The sequence below is a fragment of the Balearica regulorum genome, chromosome 30 (genome assembly GCF_011004875.1).
Source record: "Balearica regulorum gibbericeps isolate bBalReg1 chromosome 30, bBalReg1.pri, whole genome shotgun sequence".
In the NCBI taxonomy this organism is placed as follows: Eukaryota; Metazoa; Chordata; class Aves; order Gruiformes; family Gruidae; genus Balearica; species Balearica regulorum.
The window spans coordinates 168,411-187,788 of record NC_046213.1 but is presented as its reverse complement, the minus strand read 5'-3'; the positions used below and the strand labels follow the sequence as shown (position 1 = coordinate 187,788).

At 46.6% G+C, this 19,378-nt stretch overlaps 1 protein-coding gene across 2 annotated transcripts; it reads right to left on the bottom strand.

Moving 5' to 3' along the window:
- Positions 1 to 68: 68 nt before the first annotated feature.
- PBX4 (PBX homeobox 4) lies at positions 69 to 14,280 on the bottom strand. Of its 2 annotated transcripts, none has more exons than XM_075738181.1 (9): positions 13,968 to 14,280; positions 10,540 to 10,613; positions 3,944 to 4,185; positions 3,395 to 3,585; positions 2,950 to 3,085; positions 2,536 to 2,692; positions 2,272 to 2,378; positions 1,415 to 1,501; positions 69 to 924 (listed from the first exon to the last, which is right to left on the bottom strand). In XM_075738181.1, exons 1-9 carry the CDS (start codon positions 14,171 to 14,173, stop codon positions 832 to 834), a joined length of 1,293 nt encoding a protein of 430 aa, XP_075594296.1. In that variant the 5' UTR covers positions 14,174 to 14,280; the 3' UTR covers positions 69 to 831. The 2 variants fall into 2 exon arrangements, with proteins under 2 accessions (XP_075594296.1, XP_075594295.1); XM_075738180.1 differs by having other exon boundaries at positions 688 to 924; positions 1,400 to 1,501.
- Positions 14,281 to 19,378: the final 5,098 nt, after the last annotated feature.

The following is a 19,378-nucleotide window of genomic DNA, read 5'->3' as shown; positions in this document are numbered from 1 at the left end:
CCCTCAGGTACCCCCAGCCGCTTGCGAGGAAAAGCAGGGAGAGAAAAGAGAAAAAAAAAAAAAAAAAAAAGGCTTTGGAAGTTTATTATCTTTGATAAAATCTCAACTGAAAGGGGTGGACTCTGTGTTAACAGCTGCAGAAATGCACAAAAACCTATTATCCATGGGGAAGTCAGGTGGTTTTGTTGGTTGGTTGTGTTGTGGTGGTGGTTTTTTTTTTCACTAGACATTAAATTAGAATTACATGGAATGACACAGGATGGAAGGTCCTACCCGAGAGCAAAGTCCAGTGAGAGTTTTGGTAAAGCAACGTTCTGATTAATTAGCTCAGAATGAATTCTAGTTAAGAAAAGCTTATTTTCCTATACAAAATTACAATACAGAGAACGCATACAATTACAATACAGGGGGTTTAACTGTTAGTAGCTATCAACTAGAACAGAAATTTCATAGTAAAAAACTTTATGGAAATTAAAATAAGTCAATTTTCTTAAGCTGTAAAACTTGAGACGAACGCCAAGTTCTAGAAGAGACACTTTCAGATTCTTACCATAAAATCCATATTTAAAAAAATGAATTTGGTTAAGAAAATGAAGCAAGTTCTTTTAAAACAATTTCACATCCCAATGGGCATAAGTGAAAAGAACTCAACTGCGTGAGGCTGAGAGGTAGAGAGGTATCATTGTAATCACAATCTTCTATTGGTTCCAGGGTTTTTTCTGAGGTAATTAGCTGTGTGTCAAGTTGTATAAACAATAGTATTGGCAAAAAGAGCAACATTGACAAATTACACTAATGACCTCTTTCCTCTCATCAATAGGTCCTAAAAACTTAATTAGACGCATCCGAATTAACACTTCCAGGGTCTCCAGCAGGTGAAGTGATTGATGAAGGGGTGGTAGCATCCTGCCAGCTGCCATTAGCCTGAAGGGAGAATAAATATTTCATTAAATCTTTATACAAAAAGTATGCCTTTATATGTTTACACCTTATAAGCAACAGTGCTTTTGAAAGGAAATAAAGGAAATAACTCCTATCGGCTCGGGCAAAGCACAGTCCACAAATACCCCGTAAAACCTCTCCCCCCCCCCCCGCAAGATTTTATATAGTGTTACCTATTCCTAGCGCCATCTCCTTATGGCAGGAATTAATTGAAGTGCACACGTTTTTTGGTATCGAATTCTTTTGTTACCAAACCAGTTGGAAATCTGGAGATGTTTTCTGATGAGCAAAGCCAAAATTTTAAATCGCGCCTCCAGGAGGGAAAGGCTGGTGTATGAAACTTTTCCAGCTTTTTCCTATCCCCGCATCAGACACGTCAGGGGAATGCAAAGTCAACATTTATTCACAGATCGTTAACCCATCTTGGACAAAATTGGTCTTTTCTAGTAACTAATACCTCAGTACATCTTACATCTATGCGCTGCGTCGTATACAAAGGATTCCCCACGATTGTGTCATATCTTCCTGTCTGGTGTATGACATGGTGTAAGGAATCCATCTAGAACAAGATGCCGCAGAGTGAGAACGGTAAAGATAAAAAAAAAAAAATCAAGTTAAAGAAATGCCAAAAATTATCGAAATAAGGGGCAGGTTTTCTTGCAGGAAGACAAGTTTTCTTTGCTGTTAACTGAGCTATACCTAGCTGGTTCATTATCAAGCAGAATTAGAACCTATCACCTATAGCTTTTGTAACAGAGGAACAGATTTTATGCAGTTCAGATGGATTTAGAAATTCAGCAGAAAGCTTAAAGTGAGTTTAACAATGCTGTTAAACCAGAAATCCTACGCAAAGTTCTGCTTATATGGAGCAAGACTGACTGTAAGATGAGAAAACACCGATTCATGAACGTAAAGTTGAAAGGATAGAAGAATGGCAGTAGGTTAATTTAGGTATCAGTTAATTCCGTAAGAGAAAATCCCAGTTCCAAGAGAAAATACACATTTGAGCAGGTTCGTGTCTTGGCTCGTTTGAGAAATTTGACTCTAGTCATTTCTTGCATCCTAGCCAGTGCTGGCCAGAGCCAGAAAAACCCATCCCTAGCTGCTAATAAAAGAATCTACTTTAAAAAAAATAAAACAAGATTGTCGAATCCAACCCTGCCGTTTGAAGTGGGGTCAATTACAGCAGGTTGAGTTTTGAGTATCTCTGAGGACGCAGGGTCCACAACCTCCCTGGGAAACCTGTTCATACCGTATAAAGGACAGAGAAATGGGATTTTAACATTTATTTCGCTGTTGAAAAGTTATGTATTTTTTTCCCTTACTGACCTGGGACTGCACATTGGCTCCCACTGGGGAGCTCTGGTAGGAAGTCAATGACTGCAAGTTTATAAACGAATCTCCGGAATTTGTCATCTTAAAAGAGCCAGAGGAAGCTGGGGGGAAAAAAAAAACCCAAACAAACATGTTTTAATGAGAAATAAAACCCACCAAAAATGGTACCGTTTCAAACACCGGTAGTCTGTGGTACTAATTGTCACAAGAAATAATTAGAGACTTTCAAGCAGACGGACTCTTCACCGGCACTCTCACCTGAATTTGGTGTAGATGGAGAATTTGCCTGGTTGCCTTGAGCCACGACATTAGTTGCATCCACTGCTGTTTTTGCAGCATAAATATTAGCTTCTTCTTGGAACTTCCCCATGTTTTTTTTGTATCGAATTCTTTTGTTACCAAACCAGTTGGAAACCTGGAGACATATATCACTGTTAGCATTTGATCAAATGATGAGATATTCCGCTATATTCGGAAGTTACCAGCAAAGGAGATGTTTTAAACTAGGCTTTGAGCAGAAAATACCTACTACTAAACCCTTCCAAATAACCTAAATCCTATTTAAAGTACCAGTGACTGAAGCCTGTTGCTAATTATGGGGAAAAACCCCACAACATTGTTCAAGGAAAAAAAAAAAAAAGGTCACTTAATTCCAGATAAACCACTTCATACCTGTGAAACTGTGATGCCGCCTTTCTTTGCTAGCTCTTCTTTGGCCTCTTCACTGGGGTAAGGATTACTCAGATGCGAATAAAAATATTCATTCAGTACCTCCGTCGCCTGTTTGCTGAAGTTACGTCGTTTACGCCTGTAAAAATATTAGTTATTCCTATTTAAACAGTGCTGCAGATTGGCTAGAGTACGCCGTTGGCTTTTTTCCCCCCCCTCTAAAATACATTTGGTTTGAAGGGGAACATTAAGAATTGAGTGGAATTAAACAGATCTTGATGTCAAAGTATACCCCAGCGAGCAAAACGGGGGGAGAATTCTTAATATTTAAACTAGACCGACACTGGGAACGACAGGCTTGCGATTTCTTGCGCAGTCGCCGGCATCCAGCAACAAAAGAAGTTCGGCCTTAAACACACGTTACGGCTAGATTGTGTTTTCGTCGTACCTTGCGTCAAGAAAGCGGGAACGCAGGATCATCACTGCCTCGCACGTGCTCTGCTTCAGTTGCATCTGGATGGTGCTGAATTTGCCGTGGATTATGTTCACCATGCGCTCTATTTCTTTTGGCGAAATCGGTCTTGTTCTACTCTGTTCCCTAAGCAGGTTCATAACGTGGGTGGTGAACTCGCTGCAGGCCTGAAAATACACACATTTGTATCGACAAACAATAAAATACCCTAGAATTCGTTTCCCCAACAAGAATATATATCCAAAAAACTTCAGAGGAGTTTCCATGTTTCAGCTTTACTCTATTTACTCTTAAAAGAAACGGCAACAAAGATAAACGAGACATTTATTATCTTTAGTTTGATGTCCAGTCCCCCTATCTTCACCTTACTTCTGTAACACTGAGATAAGCTTTCAACTGAATTTGATCTCCTCGCGTTCACCTGAATTCATTATACTTCCTGTTCTGTTCTTAAAACCGACACCAAAGGAAAAAATGGTTATTTTTAATTGAGATGATAAAAACTCTTCCATGCAGAAAGATCACCTGTTCATATTTCTCTAGCTCAGAGTGGTATATCTGTCGGATCTGTGACAGCTTGGCCCTGTAGTCAGAGTGTTCAATGCTATTGTCATTTGGACAGCCACCTGATGTTGCTGCTACAGCCATCGGTCCTCCTCTTCCTCTTTTCTCGGGCCCGGAGACACCCTCTGCCAGCAACATGTTATCTAGTCTCATTAGTTGAGCATCTGGGGGATCTTCTTCCTGAATACCGCGAATACTTAACACTAGATAAATATAAAGAGGGAATCAAAAGATTATTTCCGAAACAGGAAAGAGCATCCACTTCAATTCTGGCAAAGCATTTAAACGCCCTTCAGAGGATTTAGCAGGTCTTGAGCTCAAGAAAAAAATTATAAGGGAGTATTTAACGAAGCCACGAGGCAACACGTCGGAACAAACAGGACATTGTTTGGATCGAGAAACACCAAAACGCAAGGCAAGTTTTCAAATGCACGCTGATTGTGAGGCTACTCGGGGGTCATACTAGTTTATACTACATGCAGAAATTATTTTAGCAGTCTATAAAAATTAGAACGAGGTTATTAAAGAGGGGACGCCCCGCGTCAGCCCGCTGCCTGGCTCCTTGCACGGTCCTCAACGGCGTTCAGCACCACCTTGTGCAGCCAGACGACGACGGACGGACAGACGGACGAAAGGCCTGAGCCACTGGGACAACTGCTACGCCTCTGCGTCCAGGGACGGAAACGGACACCACGCTCGTGCAAGAACCCGTGGGAATCTGTACACAAGGCGTGAGTTCGACCTCGTCTGCTTCACGTGCCAAGGATACAACTATGCCATACAGCAGCAGGCTACAAATCGAAGCCTTATTAACAGCGCTGAATTTTAAAATCTACTAAAATCTGCAACAACATGAGAAAACGCTGCAGAGCCAGTTTCCTTAAGCTTACAGTCAACAAACCCAGGCTGCAGCAGTCTGTATGCTCAGATTATTCTTCAAGTCTGATTACAAGCAAATTTGTTTTAAAAACTTCATTTCCCATTTTTTTTGACAACTTATCACAAATTCAGTTTTTAAAAAAAGTGTAAGAACTCATGAGATACTGAGCCAATACAAAAAATGCCAACAGCTTTTTGGCTTTTAATTTGATTTTAATTGCTAGGCAATTTCAGTTCGATGAACAGTTGGTCTTGACCTTGTGAAGCTACAAAATTCAAATGACCTTTTCCAAATTGTAATTGGCAGGTTAATGGGACACTACGTTCCCGCCCAAAGATAAACTCAAAAGATCTCTTGTTATGCAAAGATTAAGATTCGAGTGTGAGGGCAGGAGAACAATGTACATGTACAGAGACATTAAAGATACGCATTCATAACAATTTTCAGCATTTTGTAGGCAAAAGAATAGCCCATCGAAAAAAAAAAGAAGAAGAATTTTGAACACATGAGCAGCCTAACTTACACTCACATTGCTGAACTTAATATTTTGCAGGCTGTACAGAAAATTACTACACAATTCTGAAGAAAAGAGCGCTTTGGAGTGGCTGCAGACCTTCACTCTGTCACAGCGACCCAGCTCTTCTCCAGAACTTCCCCCGTCTTTTTGCAAGCGGAGAAAGGTAAGGCAAAAGTAGCTGTAACGTAGTACGTGGGTAACTGTTGAACTCGAGCTAAGACAACAATGAGGAGAGTGTTGACTATTTTAAAAGTTAGTGGCTCTTCTAACTCGTTACGGCATTAAAATGAACACCTTATTAAAAAACCAAAACCAGACCCTCTACTGCATACACCCTTTTTAACGAGTGAACGTTACAAGAAATGAAACAAACACAGAAAAAAAAGAGGGGTTTTTTAATTTGTTGTTGGTTTTTTGTTTTTAAAATCACCAGTTCTCCTTGTTTTTTTCCTGGGAGACCCAGCAGAGAGTTCACCAGCAGGCATTTGCTGTTAGTCTTTTGGATAACACTCCCATGGAACTATTTGGACTGGCAAGCGTCAGTTCAGTGCAACAGATACTTTGGTGTCACCTTCTTGTTTGAATGCGCTTCTGCCAAGCGTCTTTTTATGCACATTATGATGCATATCAGACTACCTCATGTTGAAGTCAAGCTCCCAGCTGCAGCTTAATTTTATGTCACTTGTCTAATTATGGTAATTAGACATTAGTTATCATCAATTACACATCAGCTCATCTCAAGTTGACTGCTGAAAAGCATGTCTAACGCACCTTCCCCATCTCGAGGGAAGACTCTGGTTGGCTGGCTCTAGTAAGTCACAAGAAAGTAGAAAGGAGTTAACCATCATCAACAGATTGTAAACTGCATTTCCAACCCAGCGGTTCAAACTTTTATTTAATAAGCTCTCTCAAAGATGGACAGACCGAAGAATCGATGAGTGCGAGAAGCTCTGTCAGTCCAACCTGCTCCATCGGGTGGATTTTAAACTTCTGGCTTAACTGCATCTTAATAATACGCGTGACGGTTAAAACACAAGTTCTACAGAAATCATTGCCACGAATATTATTTTTAAATTAAAACCATCGTCTCCTGGAATGGATACCTTTTGCTTTCCCTTTATTTTTACTCCTAGTATCTTCACCTAATGATAGTATTTGTAAAGATTGCAAGTTACATCAAACTCACTCAAAACTACCTATTTTTTTGCTGCAAGTAGCAGCCAGTTCCCATTTCCAAGTACAAGCGCTGCAGTTGTTCACCTACCGACCTTCCAGAGCCGATAATCTCAAAAGATGGCGCAATGGGAGAGCAAAACCATCGCAGCTGCAGGAACGCTGCGCTCCCACCAGCTTCTGCAAGGCTCTTTTGACAGCCTGGTGAAAACAATCCCAGAAGTACATGCCGTACCACGAAGAGTTTTGTCAGGGTAGCTGCATCTACCCCGAGAGCCTCCGGCATGCTCTGTGGGTCAGGCGTCACCCATTTCTTTCTGCGTACAGTCCTGAAAATTACGCCAGCAGGAGTTTGCAGTCTGCGTGGCTTCTGGAAGAACTAGATTTCATTAAACAAAAAGGATTCCAAAGGAGAGAAGAAAAAAAAAAAGTTACCACAATAGAAAAAGCCTCCTCAAATATTCCTGTCCTTTCAGGATTATTACCCACTGGCTCTCGATACTCCGAGAAGAACGCTTCTCTAGAAAGTTTACCCCTCGCAGTACCCTTTTGGCCATCAAATTTTTGAAGCTCCCACAAGTTTAAGAACATCTAACAACTCTACCAATACTCAAGGCTTTGCGTCAAAGACGCTAAGAGATTGGAGTTACGGCATAACCGGTTGCGGCAGAGTCAGTGTTTTAAGGGTGATGTAGAAAGTAATGGTAAAATCCTTCATAATCCATCACTCTCATGGATGTTTAAGAAAAACCCTACACTGGCTCAAAAAGCCTGAGGAGCCGCTCCCGTCAGCTGCACTAATATACTATTGTGCATTCTCTGGCACATCACCTACAAGATATTCATCAAATATGTAAAATAATTATACTAAGCGAAATGAAATTCCCATCATTTCTAATTAATCTTTAATTAAAATACATCACAACCTAAGGTGCTGAAGCCTCACTCAGTATGCAAATGCAATCATTACAATATATTTACATCTCATTAATTAAAGATTTGCAGTTCTGTAATGAACTGCACAAGATCACAGGTATCAAAATAAGCGAGACACGCTTTGCTTAGACTTGCTTTCCTTCCCAGATTCTCCTTCATAGAGTAAGTAACGCAGAAGAGCAGGATAAACGTGTGTATTTGGCACAGAATACCCAAAGCCAGAACCAAAATCTGCCGTTTTAGCGCAAGAAATGAACAGCCCATACCGCATGAAGTATAAAACACCCACGGAGGGTGCAAGGAAGCGGGCAGTTGGGTGCTGGACCTGCAACTCTCCTCGTCCACGTCTCAGTTTTTCCCAGCTGATCCCATCACCTACATTACACCGGCAAATATTCATCCTATAACTCACGCTAAATACTGACTCCTGCTGTTTTATTCAGACAGGCGGCTTTCCTCGATTTGAGGGTCCACAAATCAAACCGTTAGGTGAGAAGGCGGGAGCGTATTTTTTTAATAGAAGGTCACCTAAAGCCATCATGAACCCCTTCTTTATGCTACCAAAATACCACACACACCCCCACGCGCTATCAAGACGATTTTTCACCCGCACGAGACACCCCATTTTCCAGTTAGCAGTCGAGCATCTCGCTACAGAGATGACATCGCTGTTGCTTCAGCTGGTCTCAAAGCACTGTCACAGGAGAGCGTTTTCTCCAGATGCAAGACAGTCTTGCACATCCAGGGAGAGAGAAAGCGAATGGAAACAGAAGACAAAAGCCAGCGGGGCTCCGAATGCCGAGGAATGAGACTCGGCTACGTAAGAATGTCAACAAACTCAGCAACAAAGAGAAAGCGTGTTCTTCGGCCACGCCGCTTGCCAAGTTTATAACCGAATGAAAAGGTACCCGTTAAATGAACCTAGCCCAGGGCCAGCACATGAAAGGAAGGACACAGGGCTGCAGCTAGCAACGAGGAGAAACAATAAAAAACCGGTACTCCATGTTACGATGCTGCAACAAACACATTCCCTACCACAGAAACACAGAACGAGAGTCCCACTGCGCAGCGCGTGGGTGGAAATACACTCTCCCTGCCCCAAGGGGCCTGAAGCCCACCACAGACTGGTGCCTTCCTTGTGCCTTCCTAGCACTATGGTGTGATCGGCAGAGAACAACTCTGAAATTTAATATTCAGCACCAAAAGCGTGAATCTTTAACACTACAGATGTTTAATTCTGGTTTTAAGATAGAATTATGCCATGTTTAAATTCACACAGCTTGAATCGTATCTGAAGCGTAACCCAAGCAGCGAAAACCCTATCTGCTGCATAGATTAAAAACGCTCCAAATGCTTCTGTGAGTTCCCAGAAAAACTAAGTAGGCTTGAATGGATTGGATGCCTCTTCAAAGAGCTGCATATGCTCCAGGCATGTATTTAAGACTTGAAAATAAAAAACCTGTTTTTCCCATAACTGGTTTAAAATTAAAAAAAAACAAACAAAACAAAACAAAAAAAACCCCAATTGAAGTCATTTGGGGAGAGGTGGGGAACAGGGCCTGAACAAAATATTAAACGTGGCCAAATCAATTTCAATTACAAAGAGTCCTTTGTAATTTCTTCTTAATTGATAAACACGATCGGGGAGAATTTTTCGGCACCTTTCAGCTGGCTGCCCATTGCAAAGGCGTACGGCTTATCCCGAGCTATTGTGAACGATACCAGCGCTGCAACAAAGAGCGAAAGAAAGATGAGGGGGGGGGAGGAACACGTTGGAAACCGATTTCTGAGCTAGAAAAGAAGCTTGTGTGCCTGGGTCACAAAGAAAGCCCAAAACCTTGTGCTACAGTATGTCCAGGCTTTTGTTTGCTTGAAGCCATAACATCTGCTCCCCATAATTTAAATAAGGAATAGACAGACCATCAGACATTCAAAAAACCTCTGAGACCAAAACAAATCCAGCATAACCGGGACAGCAGAGTCTGTTCCTGCAAGTGTGTTTAGCTCGGAGAAGTCACAGTTTCGATCAATAAAACACAGGAGGCAGCTTTCAACGTGGAAAAGAAAAACAGAAGAAAGACCCTCTTCAAGGAGAGCAATCCTCGAAGGACAGACAGACATAAAAGCACCCCCGGACAGCACACACACGCTTACTACCACAACATTTTTTCTTGAGAAGCAAACCGCTGTGGTGAGAATACGCTATATGTGACCAAACTCTCCGGAAATGAACGTGTAATGTCTGCCTCGAAGCTGCCTTCGATGAGAAGGGCTCCACCGAGGACGGAACTGGCAGTACAATGAGATGATACAAAGGTAGGTTTAGGATGTTAAATGTTAATACAACTAAAATTAAAAAAAAACAAAACCAAAACCCAACCACCACCACCGTATTAGTTGTGTATAAGGAAAGTAGCTATACGCTAAAAATCCATCAAAATCCACTACGGTTTATAGAAATGAGATATTGCTTAAGTGGTGATGTATGAGCATCTACTGGGCGATTCAAAATGGAAATCCATTTGCCCCCAGCGCTTCTGCCCCTCAAAGAAAGCTGCGTGATCACCAGCTCCATTTCCCGCTACTTCTGTGCTTCCCCATGTCCCCAAGCGTTCTGCCCCGCCGTCTCCTCTTCTCCATCACACAGTTATTTGCCAACTTTGAGCTCTTACTACCACCCCAATTTTGGTAACGATTCCTTAAAGGAAAAAAAAAAAGAGTGTAACAACATAGCAGGATTATTCAGGATTCTCTAGGTATTTAGCCAGACATCAGAAAAACCCAACCTGTAGATTCCTTAGGTACACACAAGCAAAACACTTGTTCAAATACATTTTCTCCAAACCTGCGCACAGACGGCATCATAACAAGCACATCAAAACCATTTCCAGCTTACAGAAGACTATTAAGTGGAACAAATAAATAGCCTTCAGTTGCAGAATCTATCAGGGAAAAGACAGACCACATTAAATGAGAGCAGAGCTGATGACTGAATGGGTTTGGGGTTTTTTTTTTTCGGAAAGCTGAGGCCAAAACCACACCAAAACGCACCTGTTTTCTCCTTGATCTCACAGAGCACGCTGAAAAGAGCAGGCTTCATTCTGTGGCAGTTCAAGGCATGTTTTCTGAAATGGAAGAAGAAAGGAGGAGTGAACGCCAACAGGAAAAGCAGCGGAAGATGCTCACAGAGAACTGGGTCGCGCTTCAGTAATAGCAGGTTAGAGCGTAAGATTAAGAAAGAAACGTGTAAGTTCTGGTGATCTATTTCATTGAAGTGCCACACTCGGCCATCACTGGGAGCAAAACTGTCGTAAAAACACGCAGGCCTTTTAAAACTCAAAATTCTGTGTGGCTTATAGGAACAGTGAGCGCCTTCGGTTCTACCAAAAGCATATTTTATACGTGGGGATAAAGAGTTCCTTCCTGAGCGAGTACGGTTCTGTAAGATCTAATAATGGGATCCATCCCACAGGCAGAAAAACCTCCGGTGTTTTTAGAGCGTATAGATCCTGAGGGTAGGAACAACGCAGTGCCACACTCACTGACTGGCCCAGCTTACACAACCAGCGGCCACCTGACCCAACGAAAAGCAGATCGGATTTAACAGCATTTTAGTACAAGTTTTACCGCACGACTTAATTTTGCCTTTTTGAAGCTCTTCCAGTGTTTGCTGCTTTCCCTTCCGCATTCTCTCTAGGAAGAGGCAACATTAATTACACCATTAACACAGAATCCATCCTAACGTCTAATCGAAACAGAGAATTACATCTTTCGCTGAGTTGAAAGCACATTTGAAGTGTGGTGAGCACCGTACAAAAGCGGGAGCTGAGGTTTCCCACGGTGTTTTACCTAGCCCTCGCCAGGTTTCGAGGGCAGCCGGCAGTTAGGTGCCTAACTTCCACTGGAAGTCAGGGGAAAGATCCGGCTGCAACGTACGCCTCAAAAAAAAAAAAGCCTCTTTTGCTTCTTGTCACCCTTTTCGTAATTCAGAAATAATACTTAAATCACCTTTACAGCTAGGTTTCAAGACGGTTTTTAGATAAAAACAGACTGGCCTTCCTCCTCGCACGCCGATCACTTCCGCAAACACAGGTGCTCGGCTTCCTCACCCCCCGTAACGCTTCAGCTACTGCTGAACCGCCCGCAAATGTCAGAACGCGAGCTTTTCACAAAAATCGCGGAAGCTCAAGTGGATTGGCCGCTTTCCTTCGCCACGCTGGCCGAAAGAAGTATAAACCCCATTCAGCGACGGAGAGACGTTTGATAATATCAGCCCCAAGACAAACAGCCTGAGAACAAAGGCAGCTGGGAAGACAGCCTGGTGGAGTCTATTGTCCTTGCCTGATGAGGGAAAAAAACGGGGCAGAGAGGGAGAGAGAGAATGAATTCCAAACCTCCGGACCCCACCCGGGTCAAAAAACCCGGTGTTTAGGTACAAGGCAGTAGAGATACCGGACCCAGAGATAATTGCCTAATTAACGGGGCCGCTAACTCTTGTGAAGACGACCAAGGTGGTAACACGAGGTGTTGGGCGGCAGCGTTAAACTCATCCTCGGTGGATTTATTTCCTTTCAACGAAACTTTCACCCAAGTTTTCAATTTGGATTTTAAAAATTCTCGTTGCGCAGAGGGAAAGAACCCTCCGACATTCGCTGGGCGTTCAAGTAACAGGGACAAAACGCATCACGGTGCGTTTTTACCACAAAAGAATAATCCCCAAGAAATAAAGCGGTTAATGCCGTCGTGAGGTGCGAGGAGCCTCACTCATGCGAGGGGTTTAACCAGGCCCGAGTTTTACTTTCTCAGCGCTACCTCCTCTTAAGGAGGACTAAGTAAACCCAACAAACTTCTCGTCCGGAAGACAAAAAGCTTCTTTTATGCAAATATACATGAAAATACACCGAAGGTGCTTTAAAATTTGGGGGCCTTCAAAGCCTGTTGTGCTTCAGGTGGCCTCCGACAGCATCGCTAAGGCAACAAGCAGGGTTAAAGTCATTTAAACAACCGTCGGGCCATTTTTCGCAGCCTGTTCTTCAACTCTTGTCTGAAACTGAAGCTCCCGACAAATTTATTCTGCTCAAAATTATCTTAAATATGAGGTTGTGAGAGAAAACCGCAGCTGACACAGGCAAATCCACACCTATAGAATCTATACTGGAGCCGCGGGTGGTTATTTCGGAGATGTACCGCTCACAGGTTTCGTTTCCTACAAGCTGCAGCTGGAAGAGTCGACTTTAAACCCAAATCCTGATGTTCTTCAAATGCACAATTTCCTCCTTGTATTCACAGAATCCGCTCAGCCGCCAGGAATCTGGTACCTGTCCTCGGTAACGCCATCGGTAACGCCTCCGTAACGCCCGACGGCGACAGGCGTACCCAAAATTGGCTAAATTTTAGGCAGAGATCAAAAAAAACCCAACCTGGCAGGGGTTTATTGGCACCGCAGCAATCGCCACGACGGGGAAATCGGGGCACGGAGGGGCGACCGGGCGCAACGCCCAACCGTGGGACGAGCCGGAGGAGCGGCACCGCGTTAACCGGAGCGGGGGGAGGAAAAAAAAAAAAAAAAAAAAAAAAAGCCAGAAACCCATTTTGCAGATTTTTCTAAACCCGCTCCGTAAGTCTCCACCTTCTCGCAAACCACCTCATGGCGGGGGCTGCCCACCTCGCGCGCGCCGAGGAAGCAAAGCGTGTAATTACGTGTAATTACACCGCGCCAATCAGGGCCGGACGCGGCTCCCGGGGCAAGGAGAACGCACCACAAGATGCTGAATTCTCTCCGTTTCCAGACGGGTTTTACCGTATAATTATTTCCATCCCAACGAAGTCAACAAGAACGTCGTTCTTCTGCCTTTAAACTCGATTCTGGAGAAACTTGGGGGTGAAAAACCTCTGGAGCCCCTCGCACCCGCGCCGTCGGGGGCTCGACAGACCTCCGGAGCAAACTTTGACCCTCGACGGCAGCCGCCGGTTCCGTTATGCCGGTGCGGGCGGTGTCAGGCTGGACAATCCCGCTTCCACCCGGGATAACGGCTGCCGTTAGATCGCCCGGGGCCGTTTCTTCATGCGGAGAACCGGAACGTTCGTTACGAGGAACCCGGGCATCATCCCGGTGCTGGAGGCCGGTGCTGAACCTCGGCCCAGCTGTGACGGGAAGCGAAGGCACGGAAAACACCCCGGGAACCGGAGAAGGAACCGGGAACTTTCCGCCTACCGGAGGGGGGGGGGGATTTCCCACCCCCCCACCCCCCCCCCGTTCCCCGCCGGAGCCGCGGCCGGGAGGGTCGCACGGCGGGACCGCTGCCCTCCGGGAAGGACCGGAGCAGCGGGGCCGAGGGTGTCCCGTCCCCCCTCCAACCCCCCCCAACGCCGCGCAGAGCTGAGTCACGGCGCCGGGCTGCGCGGGAAGGCGGCCGGTACCGAGCTGCTCCCCCCCCCTCCCCGGCCCAACCGCGCCGAGCTCCGGGCCCGTCGGTTACCTGGCCTGGGCCTCGTCCAGGCTCTGGTCGGTGATGGCCATGATCTGCTGCAAAACATCGCCCGTGTCGTGGTGCGCGGGCGGCGGCCCCGGTGGGGGCGCGGCGGCCGGATCCCCGGCGGTTGGCGGAGGAGGCGGCGGGATTCCACCGGGTAGGGTCACCCCGGCGCCGTGCGCCGCCGCCAACAGTCGCGACGGGTCCTCCATGGCGGGGGGCGGCGGGGCCGGTCCGCCGCGGCCCCAGCGGTTCCCACACAACAGGGCCCAGCGCCCGCAGCCCCCCCCCCTCCGCGCCGCCGCCGCCGCCACCGGGCCCGCCCCGCGCGCCGCGACGTGCCCCGCCCCCGGCAAGCCCCGCCCCCGGCAGGCCGCCGAGAGCCCCGCGCTGGGTCCTAGCGCCGCCCGTCCCGGGTCCTAGCGCCGCCCGCCCCGGCGGGGCCGTCACCTCTTCCCGGTTCCCGGCTCGCGGTTTCCCGGCCACGACCGGCGGCCCTGCGCGCTCCGTTTACCGCCGGAGGTTCCCGAGGAGCCGACGTGATCAAATCCACGCTGTAACGTCAGCGCGGCAGTCGGCCATTTCATAAAACTATATTCAGATAAGCTTTGGGGTTTCCCGCCTAACCGACCTCTAATTTGTCTCAACGATCTTCGCACGCTAACACACATTTACACGCGGTGCAAGGATGCCGTTCTTCGCCCAGCCGCCGTCGTTTTCGCGTATACCCGATGTCAGGCCAAGCCCTGAGCCCACACAGTACGTCATCCCCGTTCCGTGCTTTTTACACTCAAAGCGAGCGGAATGCTTCTGATAAATGCTAGTGGAGTTCTGGTCGTAAGAAACGCAGTCGAGAGAAGAATTACGCTATATACTACTTCTTAGTTGCTAATAGTGTTCAAATTCTTCAGTAACCCCAAACTCCCTCACCTCTAAACCAATTTATTCTTCCCAGTCACCGCTAAGCTACTGATCTCCTGAACCACCAACACCGCAAGTACCAAACGGCGTAGTGAATGGTGCCTTCCATCAGCAGGCAGCGCAGGCTCGGGTCGTATTTATTCATTGCTTTCACGTGATCGTGTGCGACTCTGCGCCCACAGAGGCTGCAACAGGAAAAGCTGCTGAGCATCTCCTGTATTTGAAGCTGGATAAGGTATAAAGCAGCGCCGAAAAAGTTGTTACTTTTTATAAAGGTCACCCAGACGACTTTTTAAGAAGTTTTGGGATCTTCCTAGGCTGCTACTGTAATGTTCTATCACTATGGCTAGACCTAGGGTTGCCTAAAAACAGAAGTGAAATTTAGATTCTGTATTTAAATGCTTCTGTACAAGCACAGAGCTGACTGCATCATCGTTCACCTCTTTCAGCAGGCGTATGACGTTTGTCATCTGCTTCAGAACACAAAATCAGGGTTCCATCCCTCTCTCGAACGCCTGGTGGCCAGGTCTCGGTGTCAGCCGGGCACGTCGGCTTCTCTACGTAAAGAAAACATTCCCTCCTAGCTAACACGAGGAGCAATAAAGTGCTGCAAACTGACCCGGAGCTTCCCCTCTGGGGATGTTCCCAGCAGAGCGACTGCAGCGTACGGGCAATCGCTTGGCTCTGTAGCTGTGCTCTGACCAAGGTAAAATATCTTTTCTGTTCCTCTGCAGCAAACGCGTTGATGTCCTTGCGAAAAAAAAAAAAAAAAAAGTTTAGTGAAAGCGGCAGTTAGGTAACGCGCAGGGTCGTTATAGTCGTGGAGGGAAGCAGGGCCCCTCGGGGGTCCCAGCGAAGCTCGGCCGAGGGCCCCTCTCCAAATACAAAGCAAGGAAACCTCCTTCCTCTCCCCTCTGTAGTTTATTCTCTCCCCCGTAACACCATGTACCTCTTAAACCCACTGACATTTTCAGGCACCGCTACAGCCATAATCAATACGGAGTCACCGTCAGAAGCCTCAGCATATCGCTCTTCCTTGGGGGGAAGGTGGTAATTGTGGTGTTTAGAAATAAAAAGAGATGAAAATTTGTTACGTTAGAAAATTTCCAAGAAACCGCTGGTATCGGGAAACACAAACGCATGAGTAGCGAGTTCCCAGAACTCTGCTCACCTCCGCCCAGATCAGGAAATCTTCTTTCCAGGCAGAACATTACCATTCTCTTAGCATCGGTGCATTTATTGATTGAACTGGCTGCAGCTTTAAATCAGAGGGGAAGAAAACCCCAAAACAAACCCATAACCACAGCAACACTCTCAATCCACCCGATCTGGGTATATTTACCTTTTTTTCCTTTTTTTTTTAAATCATTGGGCAGTGTTTGGATCCGAAGCAGCATTAATGCCCACAAACAAAACAGCTTCTTACTGTTTTATTTCGGTGTATACATATGTATTTGTGTGTGCGTGGACGTATATATCTATAGTCCCGTTTATAGTTATTAAGCGGGTTCGGCGCTAAAGCAACCCTGGCTTTGCACGTCGCTGGGTCTGGTGCTGTAGGGACGACGCCTGTGTGGCCAAGCAGCACTTTTGCTCACGCTGATACTTTCCACCGTTACTATCACGTAGGGGATTGGTGGCAAATCACGGCTTATTTGTTAAAATTTCCAAATATGAGTCATTCACATCGAGCTCTGGCATTTATGTGTAATGAAAACCGAGCGCTCTTCTGGGCGTTCTAGGTTTAGATGTTTTGCCTTTGTTATTTCAGGTGAGGAATCTTAGCTAAAACTCCTGTGGAATAAACCAGAAAGTGGCCTAAGCAAGGGACAACTTCTTTAGGCCTGGCTTTAGGAGCCAGCAGTTCCCACTCAGCTCAGTAAGACAGCGATCCTCCCACACTTTGTGACATTGAGAACACACTTCCCCCCCCCCACTTTATTTTGAGCAAGTTCTTGCATAAAATGCTGGGGCCAAATCCAAGGCTAAGTAACACCCTGCAAGAGCCCAAAGAAGGCCAAACCTGGCTCCACACGTTCCCACTCGTCAGGTTTTCACAACGAGGGAACTAATTTGCCCGTGTCACCGGGCCGAATGTTTACGACCCTGTGGCTCTCTGAGCGCTCTGGGAATGCTGACTGATGAGATACAGAGCAAGCACCGCTGAAGAAACGCTCTTTTTCCTCAGCCTTTTGCTAAAATGATTAATAAACCATCTTTTCTCATTCACAGGCTGACTATAGGGGAAAAGGGAGCTGGATTAAAAGATGACAAGAAATTAAATTGTCTTGCAAAAGTTCTTGCTGATGCAGCCAAGGGAACAGGGAGAGCTGTCTCCAGCTCTCTGATAAATCGCCCCGTGCATTTCGATTGGAAATGGACTGGGGTATAATTAGCAAGTGAATTCGCTCCTGTCAGCACAAAAAAAGGCGGGGGGGAGCGAGGGGGAAGAGATCGTTTTAAAACTGAAGCCAGGACTTCAGATGCCAACTGACAGGCTATAAAGCGAGCCTGAAGCCCACAGAGCATAAACTCCCAGGGAGTTACACCCCCACCGCAGTTTTCGCCTTCTCTCTGGGCAGTCCCGTGGCAAGAGCCACGGCTCAAAGAAGCGTTTGTGTCGGCGATGGGATTAGATTAGCCGCTGGCCCCGTGATCGCTGCCTTAGCGAGGGCGCAGAAGCGAGCAGCTCCCCAGCTGTATTTCAGAGTTCGTCTGGGCCAGACTTATTTCTCACCGCCTCTGCCCATAAGATATGTAAATGATACGTACAGGTGTGAAGATACCCGCCCACCACACCTGCACGCTGTTCGTTCATACGGGAAGAAACACTCGCCTTGCTCTTGCGGCCACGACTATCCTGTGCGTTGGAGCACGTGAACTTGGTTTCACGGATCAGTCGGAGGCTTTGCTGAGCCAAAACTAACAGGGACGGCGTGGGGAAACAGGGTCCGCTGCCGCGACTCGTGTCACCCAACTCCCAGATTCGCATACGGGTGACGGCGTGGGTGGCACAGCCCCTCCGTGGAGCGCTGAGAAGTGACAATGAGAGGATTAAAAAGTACCAAGAGGAGAGCTGGCCGATGGCAGGCTGTGTGTCCCCCCTTCTTGGGGGAGAAGGGGATGCGAAGCATCGGGCCGAGATCAGGAAAACACAGCGGGAGAGAAAAGCTTGGCTTACATTGCCTCCCGGCGGAGGAAGGCTACAGCACGCCGCACAACAGCCACCCTCATCCTCGCAGCAGCTACCAAGGTTTTCCTGCCAGTAAGGGGACTCGTGAGCTACTTCCACGGCGAGTCATAGACTCAGCCTTTCGAAACACTGCTTGTAGAGATCTCCATGGGCTCAAGAGCTGCATCCCTTCGCATCGTACTGCTCCCCACTTCTGCTTGTGATTATTCGTGCACGTGTCCTGCAGCTTCAACCCCAAGTTGCTTACGTATCCCTTGGCTGCTGCTGCAACAGCTTTGGGAATGCCAAGAGGCGTTCCCTCTTCTATTACAGAAGAAGGCGACCGAGTCCATGCCTCGGACTGTGCACGATGCCGTGGTGACACGGGTCGTGCCATCGGTACCCCAAGGAGGAGCTGGGATGCTCTGGCTTTGGCCTTCGCGTTCATGAAGTGCCTCCTGGGCTCGCCACGATCTGCCAGGGGGGTATTTTTTTGACAGAACCATTTCCAAACCCTGACAGGTTTTACTTTGATTTGGGCTGTGAACTAAGTTGCTTCTTACAGCCAGATCAAGCAAATAATAAAACTGATCTAGCACCGAAAGCGACATTACACTCACAACAGCCCATGCCAGAAAATATCAAGATACAAGGATGCATCTTTGATCTCTGACTATTTGCAATGAAAAATGCAGTTTTCCTGACAGCCAGAGAGAAGATAAGAGCAAGCACCTCTTCAGTGAAGGTTCCCGAGGCACGGAGACAGCAAGGAAAAGAGACAAGCAGCAGCGTCAAAAGCATTTCTGCTTCTCTGTCACCATGTAGCACAGCAGCCAGTTCGCCATTGGTATCTCCAGATCCCACTGCTCTACCATGCTGCATTACTCCTACCGAGAAAAAAAGTGGGTGGCAAGTACTAAAAAATCAGCTGGGTATCACTAAAAAAAAAAAAAAAAAATCCCTTTGTGAAAAATTACTATACCAGAGCAAACCCAGCGTGCGAGCTCCTCTTCCTGGCTGGTGGCACTGAAATCTGGATGAGCCCGTGGTTGTGAAACTCAGGAGGAAGACATTCTCCTCCTGCCTTTGGACATTCTTCCCACGTAGGGCTGGGGACATCAAGAGCGTGATGGGGACACCCTGCAGCGTTAGAAACATCTACGGCCACATTCGAAGAATCTTCCTGAGAAATCCCAGGCACGTTTTCCCCAGTTTGTATTCCTTGCTTTCCGTGAGCAAGAGAAACCTAGAGAGTACGACTGGTTCTACCATGAAAAAGGTCAATGCAACTCAAGCCGAGCAGAAGTCAGCTAAATCTCCCTGT

What these genes read in the sequence shown, in the direction of transcription:
- PBX4 (XM_075738180.1), bottom strand. Translation starts at nt 14,173, where the DNA reads ATGGAGGACCCGTCGCGACTGTTGGCGGCGGCGCACGGCGCCGGGGTG. An exon ending in AGCTAGAGAAATATGAACAG is followed by an intron (nt 3,586 to 3,943) that starts GTGATCTTTCTG and finishes GTGTATTTTCAG; the next exon opens with GCCTGCAGCGAGTTCACCAC. An exon ending in TCCCGCTTTCTTGACGCAAG is followed by an intron (nt 3,086 to 3,394) that starts GTACGACGAAAA and finishes ATATTTTTACAG; the next exon opens with GCGTAAACGACGTAACTTCA.